Source organism: Camelina sativa, chromosome 2 (genome assembly GCF_030686135.1).
Source record: "Camelina sativa cultivar CO46 ecotype springtype chromosome 2, ASM3068613v1".
NCBI lineage: Eukaryota > Viridiplantae > Streptophyta > Magnoliopsida > Brassicales > Brassicaceae > Camelina > Camelina sativa.
Window position 1 is genome coordinate 14,630,773 of NC_141881.1, and position 22,309 is coordinate 14,653,081.

Here is a 22,309-nt window from a genome sequence, read left to right on the forward strand (position 1 = left end):
AAATAGGGAATTTAGCCAGAAATGTCATTTTTAAAACAAAAATTGTTAGAAATGCCAGTTTTTATTTTTCTTATGAGAACTGACACTTTTCATCTTTGTGTCATAAATAAAAAGACAATTTACCCTTGTAAGAAAAAAGGAAAAATAAGCTAGTGATTAGTTGTTTGGTATGAGATATTATAGTTTACTAGGATAAGACCCGCACATACGTGCGGGAAACCCTTATTTTTTTTCCTTATTGAATAAAATTGTATATTAAAATATTTGTAAAATAAAATATAAGCTCTATTGTTTTGGACAAAAAAAAAATATTATGTATTTGTATGTGATGTATAGATGTATAAATTCAACAAACACCAGAGTTTAATGGACTATAAGAGTATTAGTTTTTGGTAATTGTATCGATGGGTTTTTATTTGGATCCGAATTTGGCCCATTAACACGCTTATCTTCTTCTCAATGTTCTTTTCGCGAAAACAAAGAGACATCAAAAAACAAAACGTCGAAATGATAGAGAGAGTTGTTTGATGGAGTCAAAGAAACGAATTGAACAATATAGATCGGATTTCTCCGATAATCTCTGAGGTAATGATATTTCGAGTTCAGAATTCCAGTAAAAGCAACCAGATCGGATTCCCCCAAAATGGTTCGGATTTATCTGATCATCTGTCTTTTTGTAAAAAAAAAGATTTCGACTTCCATGGATAAGTAAGGTAATAGGTCTATCTTTTATTTTTATATCCGCCGTTTCAATTATCAAGATTCGGTGTAGATTTCTAATTTACTTGTTCTTTTATGCAGTGGCGGAGGCAGTGAAGAATGAGGGGTGTCCATGAAATTATAAAATTTAGATGAGTTTTTATAAAAATAATTAATTAGTATATGTTTAAGTCATGTTTGACATCCCTATGAAATTTTGTTGACACCCTTAAATAAATGTGAACATATGGGTCATTGGGCTTTTAGACAAATTGGTGGGTTTAGCTTTTAATAAAATCTTAATCCAATATATTTGTATGACTAAACATAATAATAAGTTGATTAAAAAAACCTAATTTAACCAAAGTTTGGACTCTTTCTCTTCCATCATCATCGTGCGTACTCTTCCAGTCTTCCTCTTCCAATTTCCATCATCATCTTTGCTTAAGCAGATTGAAAACTATGAATCGTAAGTTAATTCATTTGTATAAGATTTTTTTTTTTGTTTAGTTTAAGTAATTAAAAAACTATACACGGTTTTGGATTTGTGAAAATAGAAGGGATTACTTTTTCTCTTGGATATCTTAGTGGGAATGGAATCATGAATTCTTATTTATTATTGTTAGTTTGTTACCTAGTTGGAACGTAACAAAGATTTATTTCATTACTTGTATGTTAGATTTTTTTTGTACAAATAATTACGCAAACATGTTACATGTATAGATAATTTGTTCGGTTATGTATTTTTTTGTAGGCAATACAATTGATAGATTTTTGAAAAGAAAATCTCCACCACCCAACATTGATTCGGATGACTTGCCATGGGATCCAGCTAAAAGAAAAAGCATTCTAAGTTATCATCCTAATCAAAGAGAGGAGGTACGACGTAGATATTTGATAAGAGGACCTTATCAACCTCGTGATCATAATTTTAAACAAATTATTGTAGGAGGTATATTACGGCGTTTTAATCCACAATGGTATGATCAATATGGAAGTGATTGGTTAGAGTATAATGTGGAAAAAGAAAAAGCTTTTTGCTTGTGTTGTTATTTATTCAGAGATCAAGCTGAGAAACAAGGTGGGAGTGATGCTTTTGTTTTGATTGGTTATTGTGGGTGGAATAAAACCTATGGGTTTACTAAGCATGTAGGTGATCATACTAGTTTTCACAGCATTGCCAAAAATAAATGTGATGCCTTGATGAGACAAGGTCAGTCTATCAAACATGCTTTACAGAAGCAAACTGATGTTATGAAAGATGAGTATCGAGTTCGGCTGAGTGCTTCAATTGATGTTTCTAGACATTTGTTACATCAAGGATTACCTTTTCGTGGCCATGACGAGACAGAAGATTCAACAAATAAAGGTAATTTTTTGGAGCTTCTCAAATATACTGCTGGCCAAAATGAGACTGTGAGAAAAGTTGTGTTGAAGAATGCCCCTAAAAATAATCAGATGACATCTCCTCCAGTTCAAAAAGATATTGTGCACTGCTTTGCAGAAGAAGTAACTAAATCTGTTATCCAAGAAATTGGTAACGATGTTTTTGGGTTATTGGTAGATGAATCAGCTGATGTTTCAGACAAAGAGCAGATGGCTGTGGTTTTTCGCTTTGTTGATAAGTATGGAATAGTAAAAGAAAGATTTGTTGGCATTAGTCATGTGAAGGAGACATCTTCTTTATCTCTGAAGATTGCTATTGATTCTTTGTTTGCCAAACATGGATTGAGTTTGAAAAAGGTGAAAGGACAAGGTTACGATGGAGCTAGCAACATGAAAGGAGAATTCAATGGATTGAGGTCACTGATTTTGAAAGAAAGTAGTTCAGCATATTATGTTCATTGCTTTGCCCATCAATTGCAGTTAGTTGTTGTGGCGGTAGCAAAAAAACATTTTGAAGTTGGAGACTTTTTTGATATGGTTTCTCTCTTATTGAATGTGGTTGGGGCTTCTTGCAAGAGAAAAGACATGCTCCGGGAAAGCTATCGCAAAAAAATTGAAGAAGGAATTAGTAATGGTGAAATTAAGACTGGAACTGGGTTAAATCAGGAGCTTTCACTTCAACGGCCTACAAATACTCGCTGGGGTTCACATTATAGGACTTTACTACGGCTTGTTGATTTGTTTTCTTGTATTATTGAGGTTCTTGAATATATTCAGGATGAGGGCGTAGACACAACCAAAAGGAGACAAGCATATGGCCTCCTCAAATACTTTCATACCTTTGATTTTGCTTTCTATCTCCAGTTAACCTTACATATTTTGGGGCTCACTGATAGCTTATCCAAGGCTTTACAGAGAAGAGATCAAGATATCTTGAATGCTATTTCATTGGTGGCATCTACTAAGCGACAACTGCAGAAGCTTAGAGATGATGGATGGGATGATTTTCTTACTAAAGTATGTTCTTTTGGTGAGAAAAACAATACTGAAGTGCTTAATATGGACGAAGAGTTTGTTGATTCAAGAAGGCCAAGGAAAAAGACCAACATAAGCAACTTGCATCACTATAAGGTAGATTGTTTCTACACTGTCTTAGATATGCAACTTCAAGAGTTCAATGATCGATTTGACGAGGTAAATTCAGAACTACTTGTTTGCATTGCATCCTTAAGTTCAGTGGATTATTTTCGGCAATTTAATAAATCAATGTTGATGAGAATGGTTGAGCTTTATCCAGATGACTTTAGTTTTGTGGAGCGTGTATCTCTTGATCATCAACTTGACATCTATCTTGATAATGTGCAAAGAGATGAAGGTTTTCTAATCTTAAAAGTTTTGGTGATCTAGCTCGTGTGATGGTGGAGACAAAAAAACATATTTCTCATTCTTTGGTTTATCGACTTTTGAAGCTAGCCTTGATTCTACCTGTTGCTACCACAACCGTTGAAAGATGTTTTTCTGCAATGAACATTGTGAAGACAGCTTCACGTAATCGTATTTGTGATACATTTTTAGTGATTGTCTAGTTTGCTTTATTGAAAAACAGGTACTTGACACTGTGACAAACGAAACAGTGATTAAATGTTTCCAAAGTATGAGTGAGCGTAGGATTCATCTTTAGAATGAACTTTTGTAATAACATTTTTTTTTTAATCATAATCTATATTTTTTTGAGAAAAATATTATGAGTTATGACACCCATGAATAACTTTTCTGGCTCCGCCACTGCTTTTATGTATGTATATAGTATCGGTCTGGATTCTTAAAGGATTGAATCGAATATGGATCTTCTTGTACAGGTTGGTATATATTTCCAAAATTTTAAATCATGTTTTTTGTTTAAATCGAATCATTCTATGATCTATATTGATTTTTATAATTACCGTCTTTGTTGATTTGTAAACAAAAAACAGGAATACAAATAAAGAAGCCTAAATGAAAGCTAAAGAAAAAACCTTTTCGAATTGTGTTTATATATCTACTATGATGAATTTTCTACTCTAATATTTTATCCAGGTAAGTTAATCAAGTTTAAATTCGACATAAATTTTATATTTTAGTCCAACAAATAAAATAAAAATGGTAAAAGATTTAGACCCCATATATCTAAGTTGATCTTTACCCGTTTTGAAATTATTTTTACTCAAATTAGTGAAAATAGAGTCCAGCGAACCGAAATTTCTGATCTCATCTCATTACTCATAATTTTCCTGTATCTTATCGAGGGTAGTTTGGATAGTCTCTTTTAATTACTCACATTAATTTTTTTTTTGTCTTGTATCTCCCAAATTATTAAATTTGATTTGGTGCATATCATTAATTATAATAAAATTTTGGACACTTTTATCCGAATTACCCGTTCCTGTCCCTATCCGATATATCAAGATAATTCCATATATTGATTTGATGTATATTATTAATTATATTAGTAAAAATCAAATTTTCGTAAATCTCTTGGATTAGTCCGGTTTATCTGTTCATTCATCAATGTTCGGCATTTATTCTAGTCTTGTTTAGGAACCATTAAACGTAAAAAATTTATGTGTTGAATTTTGTGAAGAAAGTAATGGGCTCGGCCCATATATTTTAAAGAGTACTTTTCTCTAGTTTTTCAATATATGTTTTTATTTTTAAAAGAAAAAATAAAATAAAAAAAAAAACAAAGTCAGATTCTCACGCTTGATTCTTGTAAGCTGAAAAGTAAAAACCTTAGATCGTGTTTCAGCGATTTCTTCTTTGATCGATGTCGCCGTTGTCTTCAGCTTGTTCTTTGTCATCTTATCAGTTCACATATACAGCTCACTCTACTATTCCGCATACCCAAGCTCCATAACCATACGCCACTCCTTCACCTTATTTTCCGGCGCCGGTAGAGACCATTACTGGAGTTGCAGTCTATCCTCAACATGTTAAACGGATTTATGTTGTATACGCTTACCCTCAATACAAACAGGTTAGTTGGGTTTGAATCAGGAGTATTGATTAATAGGATATTTGGGACTCAAATTAGGGTTTTACAAATTCAAAAGCTTTAATTTTAGGATAAATTGTTGTTGACTAAAATTTTCTGTGATGTTTGTCACGGAGAGCTTGGCTCTTCAAGAAATCTACCGATCACATAAGTTTTTTTTTATTAGTTCTTTAATAACATATTTTGAGAAAATAAGACATCTGATTCTAGTTTTTTTTTATCCCCTCTGGTTGGGTAGACTACTTAAAATGCCAAATGTGATGTATTTGCAAACCCAAACATATACGTAGTTTAAAGAGTAACAAACTTGTTTCTATCATAGGTTCAACTTTAAAGTTTTTGAAATGAATATTTTTTTCAAAAGATGAAATAATCGGAACATAATTGTTTCATAATGATAACATAATATTAGTTGGATGGTCCAACACCAAATAAGTTGAATGCATAGATCCACCTTTCTGAAAATTATAAATGAATGGATTTCAAGAGTTAGAATTCTCACTGATCTTGATATAGTGTGTTCATATGTGAGTGCCTGGCAATGCAAAACATTGATTAATATAATTTGACAGGTCAAATTAAAATCCATAATAATATCATTAAGCAGGTTAGAATGAGCTTACTTTTGCCTAATCTTGTAAATCCTTTGGATTTCTTTGGCTTTTGTAGTTTCCTCACTCTCATGGAGTTCTTCAATCAGATACTGTAAACTTTAGACTTACAAATTCATCTCTGCTATGCTTTGTAGTTTTTATATTCTATATTGCTTCCATGGGTGGAGTTTCTTGACCTGATGTGCCAACTTGTTAAGGTATGTGAATCCAGCAACCATTTTTCGATTTTTTTTTTCTATTGGGATCGGTGTTTTGGACGATGTGTAGCTTATTTAGAATGGTAGAAGGTGACTTTATGAAAAATATTTATGGGTTCGGTTGTGTATGACGTCTACTTTGTTATTTATAGTAGTAATGGAGGTGATTTGGTGCAATGGTAGAAATCACACAATCTTATTCTGTGTTATCTACAATTAGTCGAATATTCTACATAATCTATATTAAAGATTTTCAGTTTATGTTTTTCCGAAATGGTAGTATTTTGTTAGTTTTCAAAATGATTTTGATTTGAGATATTATTATAGAGGATGTTTAGGGATTTCATTGTTCCATTTTTAAAAAGTTTTGATTCGGAGATAATGGAGATGATAGAGTTTCTGTCAGTTTTGGAAAGGATTAAGTTTCAGGAGATTATGGAATTTTAATTTAATGATTGATTATTGATATTTCAATTTTAAGAATGGTTAGTTTCTAAAACCGTATGGTTTGTAAAAATAGATTTTTTGGAGTTTAAATGTCGTTAAGAGTTGTTCTGGTAGGTACATAATATGATTAATTAGAATATTTTTTCTCCCTAAATAAACGTTTGGATACTCACTTTGCTTACAGGTTTGGGAAAAGGACAGTGTTTGGATACACATATAAGATAGGTAAGATCCGAATGAAATTATCTCCAAACTGATAGGGTCCGCGTCCTTTTGGCACTTTGGATTACTCATTTGCCTTTAATTTTTTTTTTCTTCTTCCTTTCTCTGGGCGTAGGGGCAATATATGGAATTTTTGTAAAGTTTTTTTTTTTTTTTTTTTCTGCTTTTGTACTCCCGATTTAATAGTATAGATACGGTGGACAACATTAACTATGAACATAATTCTTTTTCTCATATATATTTTTAGTCTACAATTTGATGTCTTGTATTTTTAGTCCACAATTTGGCCTTTGTTATTGGCCTGTATTTATAGTCCATGAATCGTGAGACCAAACATTGACTATGGTCAACTCAAGATACGAAGGACATAATAGTGGTGGACAAAAACTTTGGCTGATAGATGTGGTCCTTTGGATTTATAGACCTGCAGTGTAGACACATTTTTTGTTAACGATGGACAAAAAACGCATGATCAAACAGATATGATCTAACTCAAGAGAACAAAATACATGATAGTGGTAGACAAAAACCTGGTAGGCTAGATATGGTCCATCGGACAGCGGATCCTGCAGTGTGGACAAATTTGATAGTGGTGGACAAAAACGTGGTTGGCTGGATTTGGTCCACCGGACACGGGATCTGCAGACCTGTAGTGTGGACAAGATCTAATTTTATCATGATCAAACAGATATAGTCTACTCAAGAGAACGAAATACATAATAGGGATAGATAAAAACCTGGGCGGCTAGATCTGGTCCACCGGATCTGGGCAGCTGGATTTGATCCACCAGATCTGCAGACCTACGATTTTGCTTGCCTATTATCAGATAGAAGAACTCTGGAACTAGACCTAGCGGTTTTGACTGCTATGGAGGAGGCAAGCGGACAAGACGAAGGTTTCAACTCAGGAACTCGTCTCAGATGTTTCGCTGGCCATGACGGACGGAGGTGGAGCAGTCGGAGGATTCAAACGTAGTAGAATTGACTGCATGACTGCAGGAGAACTCAGAGAAATGGGAGATTCATATAACAGTTTAATATTGAAGAAGAAGAAGATGAAAAGTTGGTAAAAAGAGAAAAAATCGAGAGTTATAAGGAGAGAGAGTTTGTTCCTTAAAAACAAAGAAAAAAAAAAATAATTTTGAATAAAAAAAGATAAAGGGTATAATGGTTATTTGATAATAGCTGTGTGGCAAGCGGGAAAAGAGTGAAGAGAAAATGGCATTGGTGACAATGTTTGTCACTGTACATGGCAGATCTGATAATATTCTCATAAAAATAAGTTACTGAAAAAATGACAAAATTGATGTGAGTGGCTTCTTACTTGTGGATGAAAATATCATGGATTATGTAAATCGTGTTGGTGTAAATGTGTTTGACTCTCTTTGTAAAACTGGGACACAATTTAAATTATTTTGTTAAATTAATTATGCTAAAAACAAAAAATTAAAAAGTATTATATACTAGTTTCGGTAAATGATAGAAACTCATAGCAATTAACAATGAATTGCTCTGAGGCGATTCTTAAGGCGATTAAGCGGTTATTTTCTTGTCATCTTCCGACGAAGATTCAGACGGTTACTTGCGCCGGAGTGGGTCAGTTTCTTCTATCCCACGATCGAGCGGTTTCTTCTGGCAAAGGCGTGGAGACTTTGCACGATGTAGCAGTTGAACAGAGATGGAATGCTATCTATTTAAGTGTTCGATTTGGGTATTTGTCAGACAAAAATCTTTCTCTGAATCTTCCCAAATACTATACTACACTCTTCAATATCAATCGAATTCCAAGGGTGATAACATTCAGCGTGCCCTCCAGAACATCGATCTCGGAATCGATGATGCTCCAATTGCCCTACCACAAGCAATCATGCAACAAACGGTGAACGAAAATCAGTTTTGTCTCATGGGTCGCCCTTTGATGCCAAGGAAACAGAATCTTCGGCAAATCATCTCTGCCCTACCACGTTCATGGGGCCTCGTTGGGTTCGTCAGAGGTCGAATAGAGGAACAAAGGCGCTTCCAATTCATCTTCCCTTCAGAAGAGTCACTCGAGAAAGTCATACAAAGGGGCCCGTGGTCATTTGCAGATCGTATGCTCGTCCTCCAACGCTGGTCTCCAAATTAGGACCCCCTGTCTCTCAATTTCATTTCTTTCTGGATCCAAATTAGGGGCATACCTCTCCAATATCTGAATCATGGCGACATAGAGAGCATTGCGAATTCCCTGGGAGATACTTTAAGCATCGACTTCGACGAGACATCAGCAAACCGGGTCCAATTTGTCCATGTTCAAATTAACTGGAATGTGGATATCCCTCTCCGCTTCCAGCGAAACTACCAATTCTCGCCTGGTGTTAATACGATCTTGCGTTTCTTCTATGAAAGATTGAGAGGATTTTGCGAAGTTTGTGGATTATTGACTCACAATTCCGGAATATGTCTGATTCAAAATGGTGGTCCGAATGAGTCTGATGGTGATGAAGAGGATGCAGACAAAATGCCAGAACATCACGGTAACCCGGGAGTCCATATCCAAGAAGTTGATAACGATGGCAACCCCATAGAGGATAATGAAGTCGCAGAGCCAGCAAATCCAGCGGTTAACCCAGATACTATCCCACCCAATGAACAAGAGCTCTCCAACATTGATCCAGACCAGAATGCTCTTGACAATATCTCCTCTGGATCTCAGGGAGACGGCGAAGATGGTGAGACAGCATTACTCATCCCTTTTCCATCCTTTGTTAATGATGCAGATAGTGCAGTTGGTACAATTCAGAACATGGCAACTGAGTTACGCAAGAGGAAAAAGGATCCGGATACAGAGGATGCAGAATTCTCCAGGGAAAGTAAGAAAAGACCGAGTGAAGCAAGTGGATCAGGAATGACAAACATTGATGAAGAACAAGATGGAGCCACGGTGTGGCCTATCCCAGCACCGGTTCCATGAGAGTTGGATTTTGGAACTGTCAAGGCATGGGACAACGCCTTACAGTTCGACGCCTAGAAGAGATACAGGGTGTGTATCTCTTGGACATGTTGTTCCTAGTTGAAACAAAGCAACAAGATAATTATATCAGAGATAAGGGTGTCAGTTTGGGGTTCAGTGATATGTGTATTGTCTCTCCTAGAGGTTAAAGTGGTGGTTTAGCTGTTTTCTGGAAGAATCATGTTTCTGTTCAAGTTATTTCTCAGGATGTAAGACTTGTAGATCTTTATGTTGAATACAAATCTTTTAATTTCTACTTGTCTTGCATCTATGGTCACCCAATTCCTAGTGAAAGACATCATCTCTGGGAAAAGCTACAGAGAATATCAACAAATAGAAATGGTCCTTGAATGATGTGTGGTGATTGCAATGAGATCCTACAACCAGAAGAAAAACAAGGGGGAAGGCAGAGAAGTCTTAGCAGTCTAAGAAACTTTACAACAATGATTGACTGTTGTAATATGCAAGACTTGAAGTTTAAGGGGAACCCTTTTAGTTGGGTTGGTAAGAGGCAGAAGGAAACAATCCAGTATTGTCTGGACAGAGTTTTCATCAATTCCGATTGGAAAGCGTCATATCCTGCTTCTGAAACAGAGTTCCTCACCATTGCAGGATCTGACCATGCGCCTGTAGTTATTGCTCTTGAAGAAGAGTTTTATGTAAAAAGAGGCCAGTTCAGATATGATAAGCGACATGTTGATTCAGAGGAATTTGTCAGAACTGTTAAAAAAGGATGGTCAGCAGGTCAACCTGATACCTATAGAGGAATTCACGACAAACTTCAGTCTTGCAGAAAAGAGTTAGCCAAGTGGAAAAGAAGATTAAAGACAAATTCAGCAGAAAAAATCCAGATCTTAAAGCTTCAACTGGATGCAGCGGAGAGAAGCAGCTCGACACCTTTATCAGAAGTCGCAAACCTAAGGTATGAGCTAACTAAGGCGTACAGCAAAGAAGAACAATATTGGCAGTTAAAGAGTAGAAATCAGTGGATGAACCTGGGAGATCGTAACACAGAATTCTTTTATGCCACTACAAAGATGCGAAAAGCTCGCAACCGTCTTAAATCCATTCTAGATGAGCAAGGTCTAGAACACTTCAGAGATGATACTATAGGGAAAGTAGCAGAATCCTACTTCACGAAGATTTTCACTACGACTCAACACACCAATATGGATGATATAATCTCTGACATTGAGCCCCGAGTAACAACTGAAATGAATAGAGAGCTCCAACTACCAGTTACATATCAAGAAATTAAAGATGCACTTTTTTCAATAGGGGCGGATAGAGCTCCCGGGTCTGATGGTTTCACTGCAGCTTTTTATCAGCAATTCTAGGATTTGATCGGTGATGATGTTTGCTCAATGGTACGTCATTTTTTTCAGACTGATGAAATGGATCATCGAATCAACCAGACTCAACTCTGTCTAATCCCGAAGATCATTGACTCAAAACTATTGTCTTATTATCGTCCGATAAGCCTTTGTACAGTCAGTTACAAGATCATTTCAAAGGTAATGGTTATGCGACTAAAACGATGCCTTGACATGGTTATCTCAGAATCACAGGCAGCATTTGTTCCTGGACGTAGTATATCGGATAATATACTAGTGGCACATGAACTTATATATTCTCTTAAATCCAGACGTGACTTCCAGGACAGGATATGTAGCTATCAAAACAGACATCAGTAAAGCCTACGACCATGTTGAATGAAATTTCTTAGAAGCAGTTATGACATAGATGGGATTTGCTCCACGATGGGTTAAATTGATAATGGAGTACGTAACATTAGTTAAGTATTAATCAATGGTTCGCCTTATGGAAAGATAAAACCAAGCAGAGGAATACCCCAAGGTGACCCACTTTCCCCATATCTTTTTCTCTTTTGTGTGGAAGTCTTGAGTAATATGATTCAAAAAGCAGAAAGAGATAAACAAATTCATGGAATACGGTTAGCAAGAGATTGTCCGTCTATATCCCACCTACTCTTTGCAGATGATTCTTTGTTTTTCAGTCGATCATCTACTCAAGAATGTGAGCATATAGCATATATCTTCAAGAGGTACGAGGAAGCTTCTGGGCAACAAATAAACTATGCAAAATCATCAGTGATTTTTGGATTTAAAACTCCAGATTCAAAAAGACAAAGAGAATTCATCAGACTTTGGGCATAGAGAGAGTTGGTGGTGGAGGGAAATATTTGGGACTCCCAGAGCAGTTTGGACGTAAAAAGGTAGAATTGTTTGAGTATATTGTACAACGACTAAAAGAGAGAACAGAGGGATGGAACTACAAACACTTGTCTGTAGCAGGAAATGAAATTGTTATTAAAACAATAGCTATGGCGCTCCCAGTGTTTTCAATGAACTGCTTCCTTTTACCGATCACCATCTGCAATGAAATCACCAGTGTAGTCTCAAACTTTTGGTGGGGACATGATAATGGAAAAAGAAAGATCCCATGGATTGCTTGGAAAAGAATGACGCTCCCAAAAAAAGAAGGAGGACTGTGTTTTAAAGATCTTCAAGCCTTCAATAAAGCATTATTGGCAAAACAGGCTGCCACACTTCTCAACAATCCTTACAGTCTTTTAGCACGTCTCTACAAAGGTTTGTATTATCCAGATACACCATTTTTACAGACGCAAACAGGACCTACTGCGTCCTATGGCTGGAAATCAGTTCAAGAAGGAAAAAAGCTACTGCAACAAGGATTATAGATTAGAATTGGTAATGGGACTACTACACGAGTTTGGGAAGATCCTTGGCTCCCCACCCTTCCACCAAGACCTGCCAATGGACCAATCTTTGATAGAGACATGATGGTCTCAGATCTATGGAAAGAGAATAAGAGAGAATGGGATCCAGTAATCTTTGAAGGAGTCTTAAACCCTGAAGATCAACAACTTGCAAAAAAATTGTATCTCTCGAAACATGCAGAAGACGACTCTTATGATTGGGCCTATACTCACCATGGTCATTACACAGTTCGGTCAGGATATTGGGTTGCTACTCATTCCGAAATACAAGATAATGCCATGATTCAACCACCCCCGGGTCCTATAGACCTCAAGAAAGAAATATGGAAACTACCTATTACCCCGAAAATACAGCACTTTCTGTGGAAATGTTTGTCTGGAGCTTTGGCAACAACAGTACAACTCAGGACAAGAAATATACAAGCGGATCCGATTTGTCAACGATGTTGTTATGGTGATGAAACTATTAACCATTTGCTTTTTACTTGTCAATTTGCAGAAGCACTTTGGCGTTGTATCTTTGCTACGATGGGAAGGACTCTGATATTTACAGATAATCTAGAGGACAACATCCGAATGTTGATCAATCTCCAACAACAACAACAATCTTCTTTCATTGTGCGCCATCTTCCATTCTATCTGATGTGGCGTATTTGGAAATCACGCAACGACTTCATCTTCCGACAAATAAATCGCCATCCGGCCAAAGAAGCGCAAAAAGGAGAACAAGAAATCAAGGAATGGTTTGAAAACACAAAAATACTACCAGATAGCAACCAAGCTACGAATCACATCCATAATCCTCCCACAAGAAGACCACCAAATCAACAATGGAATCCTCTACCTGAAGGTTGGTTAAAATGCAACTTTGATAGTGGGTATGTACGTGGAAGACCATATACAGGCACATGCAGGATAATACGAGATAGTTACGGAAATGTAATACGATCAGGATGTGCGAAACTGCAACAATCATATTCTGCTCTTCAAGCTGAGGCACTAGGATTTCTAAACGCACTACAAGTGATATGGGAACAAGGTTATAGATATGTATGGTTTGAAGGAGACAATCTGGAACTAACAAACATGATCAACAAGCAACAAGATCATCACAAGCTCGGCCCATTGCTGGTTGACATTCGTCATTGGATGACAAAGCTACCATATTCTTTGCTGGGACATGTTACTCGGGACGCAAATCGATCGGCTGATAAACTTTCTCATTTTGCTACAAAAATGATTCCATTATCACAACCTTTTGATGTAATACCTAGATGGTTATATGACTCCTTGTAACATACATTTTACATCTATAAAGTTAGATATTAAAAAAAAAAAAAAAAACTGACCGAATGATAGGGAACCGTTAGTCAACATGTTAGACTGTTAGTGTGAGCTGTGGAAAAGTAGCAGTTCCATTCTTTTAGTAACAAATTTCTCTATAAGTATTGTTCAAAACAAAGAGTCAGATACTACTTCTCTTTTACTCTATTATCCAAAGTGAACGTGTTCATTTTTTCACAGTTTTGAGCTCTTTTGTTATTTGAGAATGTCTTCCAACTCATTTCATTTCGACAGTCAAAGAGAAGATGTCCACAAATAATTACCAACCATCAATACTCAAGAGAGTACAACTCAAGAACAAGCTAGCAGAAATTTGGAAAAGCAATGTTTGAATGGTTCCGATATTTTTGAGGTACACTTTTGAAAACAAAAATTTGATGGTGAAATGAAAGCTTGCTGTAATCATTGCAACGAAAGGTTTTCTTAGAGGTCAGGTTCAGGATATGGATCATATAGGTATCATTTGCAACATATTCATCCTGAAAAACTTGGTGTAGAAACTAACCCTCAAAATGCTTCTTCTTCTTCTTCTTCTAATCTTTCGTCTTTTCATTATTCAGATAAAAAACAAATCGACAAGAATTAGCATAGATGGTTGCGGTTGATCATCTTTCATTTAGCTTCAGTGAAAAATCTAGTTTTAATAACTGTTGCATAAATGCTTTAAATCCTCAAGCTAAGAACGTTCCTCGAACTACTCTTACTTGTACTCTAAAATCACTTTATCGAAAAACAAAACTAGATTTAGAAAAATTGTTTTCTAATATTCATAATAAAATTTCAGTATGTTGTGATATTTGGCGTGATCATTGGCAGATACATCATTGGGTTGATAATGACTGGATTATTCAAAAGAGAATTATTGCTTTTAAGGTTTTTGATGAAAGGTATACAACTGATAATATATTTAAATAGATAAAAATAATTTTAGAAGAATGTAGTTTAACAAATGAAATATTTTCTATTTCATTTGATAATGCATCTGCTAATATTGCCTCTGTTTCTGAATTAGTAAATAATTGTAGTCCTATTTTAGGTGGACAATATTTTCATGTTCGATGTATTTGTCATGTTTTAAATTTATGCGTTCAAGATGGTTTATTAGTTTCTCAAAATAATCTTGTTTCACCAATTAAAATGGCTTTAAATTATTTATGGGGCATCCAAAGTTAATGAAACGATGGTTCAAGTTTTGTAAAATACATAATGTATCTCCTAAAAGGTTTTCTCGAGATGTTCCCACTCATTAGAATTTAACATATGGTATCTTGTTCTATTGGTTACAAAGATTTATTATGTAGTTTTATTCAACGGAGTCAAGCTAAAGTTATCATCGGAATCAAAGTGTCGACGGCGAGTTCGGCGATTTTTTACCTTTTAATTGTGGATAATAGTTTTTTCTCTATCGTGCCACGAAAGAAGAATGTGACATTGTCTTACGACTCCTTAACAAATATGAGCGTGTGCCTGGTCAGCAAATTAATTTTCAAAAATCTTCCATTCAATTTGGTCATACAATTGCGTTGGGGTGCGAGAAGAGTTAAAAGGAGTTTTGGGGATCACGACTTTGGAGGGTATGAGTTCCTATTTGGGTATACCGAAGAGTTTGGGTGGCTATAAAACGAAAATTTTCTCCTTCGTCCAGGACAGATTATAGTCAAGGGCCGGTGGATGGCCGGCACAGCTGCTGTCCAAAGGGGGTAAGGAGGTGTTAATCAAGTCAGTAGTTACGGTGGTTCCTACTTATTTTATGTCTTGTTTTCGTCTGCCGAAGACGGTCACAGAAAAAGTTAACTAGTGCGGTATCTATAATTTTTAGTGGAGTTCCACTAGAAAATCGCGGGGATTGCATGGGATAAGTTATGTTGCAATAAATTAGAAGAGGGTTTGGGTTTTTGAGGTTTTGATGATTATAATACCGCTCTTTTAGCTAAGCATTTATGGTGGTTGATAACCGTTTCGGAATCACTTTTCGCTAGGGTCTTCAAAGGTTGGTACTATAGGCATTCAGATCCTTTGGATCCAATCAAATCATATGCGGAGTATAGTCTCCGCTCGATCTCTGGTTAATAAAGGATTTATTAAACAAGTAGGTTATGGGGCTTCCATTTCAGTGACTGGCCCTTGGATACCCGCTCAATCCTTGAGACCAGCTCTGGGCAATGGCTCGGCTATTGATCCATCGCTCCAAGTCAAAAATTTAATCGACAGGGATATGACCCATCTCACGGCTACTTTCGCACCGGAAGATGTTGACCTTATTTGCGCTTTACCTATTGGTCAGTTGGATGCGGTTGACTTGTTAGATTGGCATTTTACAAAAACTGGGAAGTATACAGTTAATTCTGGATATAACACATTCGTTTAAGTAACTCGGTTGGTCCCTTCTCCGGAGTGTGTGGTCCAAACTTGTTCCCTTTACAAGCTTTTGTTTGGAAAGTTCAATGCCCACCCAAAATCCGGCATTTTATGTGGCAGGCAATTACTGGCTGTGTAGCAGTCACGACTAACCTTCAGAAATGAAGTTTGAGATGTGATGTCGATTGTTCTATATGTGGTTGTTCTGAGGAGACGATTAATAAGGCTTTGTTTGATTGCACACCGACAAGGCAGGTCTGGGCTTTATCTCAGGTCCCGACGGCGCCAAGAAATTTTCCTTGTGAATCGCTATATGCGAACATGGATTTCTCATTTAGGCATCTCCCGCGGATATCCGCACAGGAGTACTATTCTTGGCTATTGTGGTATATTTGGAAGGCGCGCAATGTTAATTTTTTTACTAATGTGGATTCTAATCCACTTGTAGTTCTGCAAATCGCGGAGACTGAATCCAAGCCTTGGTTTGCAGCTCAAACGGAGGTTATGGTTGAAGGTCCCACTGAGGCTTCCAGGATAACTCACATTTGTGGGTCTTCACCTCTCAGGAGTATGACAAGCTATTTATGTCTTGTAGATTCTTCCTGGAAGGCTACTGATAAATTTGCAGGTAAAAGATAGTACTGTTCACCACCCTCAAGGGAGGATCCAACTATGGGGGCAGGGAATATTAGGTGCAGTCTCACGCCTCTCCATGCCAAGATTGAAGCCCTAATATGGGCTATGCGGTGTATGATTGGGATGGATAATTAGAATGTTATCTTCCTCACCGACTGCTCTAATATGGTAAAGATGGTTTCTTCGCCTTCTGAGTGGTCTGCATTTACACCTTACTTAGAGGACATACAGATTGACAAGGTGGAGTTCATGTCCTTCTCGATAGCTTTGATTCCTCACACAGAGAATAGTAAAACGGATAATTTGACGCGTCGTGTTCGCTCAAAACCGCATTGCATTACCTATGTAATTAATATTCCCTCGGATTGGCTATTTTGAGTCTCTTTCTTTACTTGTTGACAAAAAAAAAAACCTATATAATCTAACGATCAATATCATCTTCATCATCATCGTCAGCATCTTCATCCTTGGTGAGCTTCTCCACGATCACGAAAAGATCACACAAGATGATTTATACTGCAGAAACTTTTAGTTTTGATCTACTAAATCGACTGCTCTAATACCACGTAGAATTAGATATTGAACTGACTTGGTTTTTATTCATAAACATCACAATCCGACATATACATAATTAGATTTAGGATTTCTAGGTTTATATAAACCGTCATTAACGTAAATAAAACATAATAATAAGTCCAATATACAATCTGTATAACCTTAATACCTCGTCTAATGTATTCCAATGAGTTTGTGCATTTTTTTTTCTTAACAAAGTATACTTATAATCATATAAAATTAAAATTTTAAAAAATGTTTTCCAATAAATTTTCTCAGGTAACATTTGATTTCGGTCGGGTAAAAAAATACTTATTCAGAATTTTAAAACAATGGATCGTAATTTTTTTGTTTTTCAATAATACCCTGCTTTTTGATGTTCTTATAAATTATTGTTAGCGAGATTAATGATTTAATGTGAACAAAATAAAATAAAACACGTAGGAAATTTATTCATCTTTTTTTTCTTACAATAATCATCGTTTTACATTAGTTCTAATATATACGCAGCATCGGCCAAAACCTTGTCCCAAAGTTTCTTCAAAGATGATTTTCCAACTGAAGCCTCACGACGACATCTATTGGCTTTTGTACATCCTCGAGTATATGGATTCGCTGGTATACGCAAACGACATGCAGGTGATGGAAATCTTGAATTACATCCATTACCTAAATCTCTTGACCATGGATATTCAAGTCTTTTCGCTTCAATGCATACTACAATCAAAATTGTCACAAACATAAACTCTTTTGCTTTGATCATATTTTTATTGTTTAGATTGTTTTTTTTTTTTGGGCTAAAGATTGAAGAACTCGTTTCTTATAGAGCGCAGGAGATAAGTTATAGTTCCACTAACTTTAATGCAGAACTTCAATATTGTTTTGGTTGTAATCAGTTCAGATTCTTTTGTTAAATTAAATCATAGACAAAATTTTGGTGTATTTTGTTTCAGTTTTGACTTTTAAAATAAACGGTGCACTCAATTGATATAATTTATGTTTCTGGACGATAAGTTTATGCTTTTTTTAAAAAAAAAAAAATTCGGTTATGGTTTAAAAGACTACAAAATAAATTGGGTTTGAGACAGTTTCCTTTTATACTCCCTCTTTTCTCATTGATCTTATTTTCAGATTTTTCACATATAATAAGAAAACATATCAAAACTTGATTATAAATGTCATACTTTTTGTAATTTTCAAATTTCTATAACTCTAAACCAATAATATATAATTATTTTTCTTGAAATTTACAAATCATCATCAATAACTATTAAAAAGTGTATTAGCAACTTAAAAATAACATGTTTTTCTATTTTATTTTTCTAGAAGTGGGATCATCAAGGAAGAGATAGACTATATTTTCTGGCCAGTTTCTCGATGCTCCCGCAGTTCTCAAGTTCTATGATGACATTGATTGATATAATGTTTCCGAAAATGTTGGCGTCGATTCGAAAAAGAAAGAATCAATTTCGAAGAAGTGGTTCATAAAATAAGTCTATTTCGATAAGTATACAGGAAAACATGATTTTAGTGACGGCATAATTCGTCAGCACATAGTTGCAACTAAGATATAACAACATTTTTGCGATGACTGAAGAATCGTTGCTGCTAGCTAGTCAGAAATAAATTTTGTCGTAATATCATCGCGACTAATGTGATTTGTGACTTTCTAGAAACGTCGCTAAATAGACGCAACGAAGGCGTTGCAAATTCATCGTTTTGTATTTACGTAAATTGCAGTCACAAAACTGTCACTATTCACTGGTGCAATAAATAGATTCAGTGCTTTATGAGTCTCCTGTTTCTAGTACTGAATCCATTTAACTAGAAAAACTTACAATTCTTGTATTGAAAAATGTAAACTAAGGTTGAAATTTCTTTAAAAACAGTTTTTAATTAAAATGTAGAGATAGATGAGAAAATACAAGATTTAGCAAGATCTAGGTTGGTTCTTTCTTACTAACTCCTACTCGACAAAACTGTAATATATCTTTTTATTATATATTTATTCAGTTTCAAAAGATTTGAATACAACACATTGGAGGGATATTAGTTTTTCAAATATGCAAACATGTATCGTGGACTGATACTTTTTTTTTCCTTTTTCTTATCTTGGGCTAATTAATCAACTGATTTATAAATAAAAAGGTGTTATAGATATATTGTATAACGTGGATGTCCATTATCGGCCCATTAGTGTAAACCCTAAACCCTAATATTGTATCCTATATATATATTGTAGTTTATGCAACAGATGAATAACAGAGAGAACTATTTCCCTAAAACCTCTGTTTATAACACGTTATCAGCATGCTCTAAACCTAGCCGTTTCAAAAAAATAATAATAATAAAAAAAAACCTTAGCTGACCAAGCAAATAGTTGTAGATCTCCAACACCTCTGAATCCACGGTTCCAACACCTCCGTTCTAGATCCAACACCTCTGAATCCACGGTTTCAATATTGAGATAAGTAACATCATCTTTTATTATCGTTCGATTCATGCTATATAAAAAAACGGTCATACTTGGTTATGGAGATCGTATTTGTTTTATCATTACTATTGTTTTTGGGAAACGAATCTATAATCGTTATTGCTTAGTGTAATTTAGATTTGTTAAAACGATGGACAATGTTTGAGAAAATATATGTGTGTATTTACTTTGTGAATCATTACAGAGTTATATAGAAGACATAGACTTAGCCAGTAAGGCTAATAACTACAAGATTTGCAGAGAATATTCAGAGACTGATAAGGAAACAAATAACATGACATACGGGATATGATTTGTAGAATAATATCCCAATACCCCCCCCCCCCCCCCCCTTCCCTCAAATTGGAGCATGCAGATCCAAATTGCCTAGTTTGGCACAAAGTTGTTGGAAACATAATCGACCCAACGGTTTGGTAAAAATATCTGCCAACTGAGAATGAGTCTGAACATGTTGCAAGAGTAGATGACCGGATTGTATCTCGTCACAGACGAAGTGGCAATCATTTTCAATGTGTTTTGTGCGTTCATGGAAAACAGGGTTGGTAGCGATGTGGATGGCTGATTTACTGTCACAAAAGAGATGCATTGGCTGAGAATGAACGACGCCTAGATCATGAAGCACTCGTTTCAACCATATAAGTTCTTTGGTGATATATGCCATGGCTCTATATTCAGCTTCAGTGGATGACATACTTACAGTCTTTTGTTTCTTTGTCTTCCAAGAGACAGGAGAAGACCCAAGCTGAATAAAATAGCCAGAGATAGAGCATCGTGTGAGTGGGCAGCTGGAATAGTCGGAGTCGCACCAGCCCGTTATCTGGAAGTTTTGTTGCGCCTTGAGCAAGATTCCTTGTCCTGGATTGCCTTTCAGGTAGCGGACAACTCGTAAAGCAGCTTCCCAGTGATCCTCGCGTGGTGATTTCATGAACTGAGCGAGAAAGTGGACACTGTAAGCTAAGTCGGGACGAGTTGCGGCCAAGTAGATTAGACGACCAATGAGTCGCCGGTACTGTGTCGGTTCAGGGAGAGGAGGTGATTTAGATATAGCCAGCTTGTTGTTCTGCTCCAAAGGAAACATATCAGGTTTACAACCGAGCAAACCAGCATCACAAACAAGCTCATGAGCATACTTGCGTTGACTCAGATAAAAACCCTGTGAACTGCGTGAGACCTCTATGCCCAAAAAATATTTCAGATTACCAAGGTCTTTCATCTTGAAACAGGAAGCCAAATATTGTTTGAACAAGGAGAGATCAGATACCGAATTGCTTGTGATGATCATGTCATCAACATAAATCAACAAGTTAATATGGATCCCGCCTTTATCAAACACGAACAAAGAGTAATCAGAGAGAGATTGAGTGAAACCGTACTCACGCAGTGCAGTAGTTAATTTGGCAAACCAACAACGAGGCGCCTGTTTGAGACCGTATAGCGACTTCTGTAAACGACAGACCTTGTTCTCATCAGTTGTGAAGTATCCTGGTGGTGGCTTCATATAGACTTCCTCATCTATATCGCCATGTAGAAACGCATTTTGGACATTCATCTGATGAACATGCCAATTATTTCCTGCAGCAACTTCAAGAAACATTCGAACAGTTTGCATTCGAGCCACAGGAGCAAAAGTTTCACCATAATCCACACCTTTGATTTGTTTGTTGCCAAGAGCTACCAAACGCGCTTTGTAACGTTCGATTGTCCCATCTGAATTGTGTTTGATCTTGTAAACCCACTTACATCCAATGGCTTTCTTTCCTGGAGGCAAATCTTCAATAGTCCAAGTGTTATTTTCCTCCAAAGCCTGAACTTCAGAGCTCATCGCCGTCGTCCAAACCTTACTGCGAATGGCGTGTTTATATGTCTTTGGTTCAACATAGTCACTAATGGCAACAAGGAACGCACGATGCGTAGATGAAAACCGTTGAGAAGTGAAATAATTGTGGATGGGATAAAGAGATTTAGAAGTTCCAATAATCCTTGTCTGAGCGGTGTTGACCTTGTAATCCTGCAATTTTGCAGGTGGATGTCGTGAACGGTCACTACGACAGAGAGGAGGAGGTGCCGGAACCGGACTGTTTGCGGCTACCACGGGTGATGGAGAATTTGGTGTTTCCGGAGACGAAGTCGGAGAGGGAGAAGGTGAAGGAGATGGAACCGGTGGTGACGGAGATGGAGATTCATCGGACCTATGAGCAGAGGAGGATGTCGAAGCTGGAGTCGAAATAAGAGTAGATGGGCTCAATGGAGTTGATGGGCCATCTAAGATAACTGGGCCGGGCAAAGAGACATTGGAAATTAGTGGATCATCTGGTAATGGACCGAGAGAGTTGGAGACCCACAAAGCTTCACCTTCTTCGTCTTCGTTAAATCGATCCGGAGAAACATAGTCATCGAATGGGAACTCGATTTCACAAAAACGAACATCTCTTGAAACGAAAAATTCGTTCTTGTCAATATCGTACAATCGCCATGCTTTCTTCCCGTAAGGGTACCCCACGAAAACACATTTTCTGCTTCTAGAAGCAAACTTAACACCTTTGTGAAGATGATTATGGGCATAACAAAGGCTGCCA

General features: G+C 36.4%; 1 protein-coding gene, 1 long non-coding RNA gene and 1 pseudogene across 2 annotated transcripts; all 3 read left to right on the forward strand.

Moving 5' to 3' along the window:
• The first annotated feature begins 1,902 nt into the window (after positions 1 to 1,902).
• On the forward strand, positions 1,903 to 3,766 carry LOC147948614 (uncharacterized; annotated as a pseudogene).
• A 1,012-nt stretch (positions 3,767 to 4,778) lies between these two features.
• LOC104748963 (uncharacterized) lies at positions 4,779 to 6,696 on the forward strand. The gene is made up of 3 exons (XR_002034687.2): positions 4,779 to 5,098; positions 5,865 to 5,927; positions 6,559 to 6,696. It is a non-coding gene; the product is annotated as an uncharacterized LOC104748963 (long non-coding RNA).
• Positions 6,697 to 6,743: 47 nt separating this feature from the next.
• LOC147948615 (uncharacterized) lies at positions 6,744 to 13,066 on the forward strand. Its single transcript, XM_087483174.1, has one exon. The coding sequence runs from the start codon at positions 9,094 to 9,096 to the stop codon at positions 9,544 to 9,546; it is 453 nt and encodes a 150-aa protein (XP_087339300.1). The 5' UTR covers positions 6,744 to 9,093; the 3' UTR covers positions 9,547 to 13,066.
• The last annotated feature ends 9,243 nt before the right edge of the window (positions 13,067 to 22,309 follow it).

Excerpts from the sequence above, each read along its gene's own strand:
- LOC147948615 (XM_087483174.1), top strand. The coding sequence starts at position 9,094 with ATGCCAGAACATCACGGTAACCCGGGAGTCCATATCCAAGAAGTTGAT.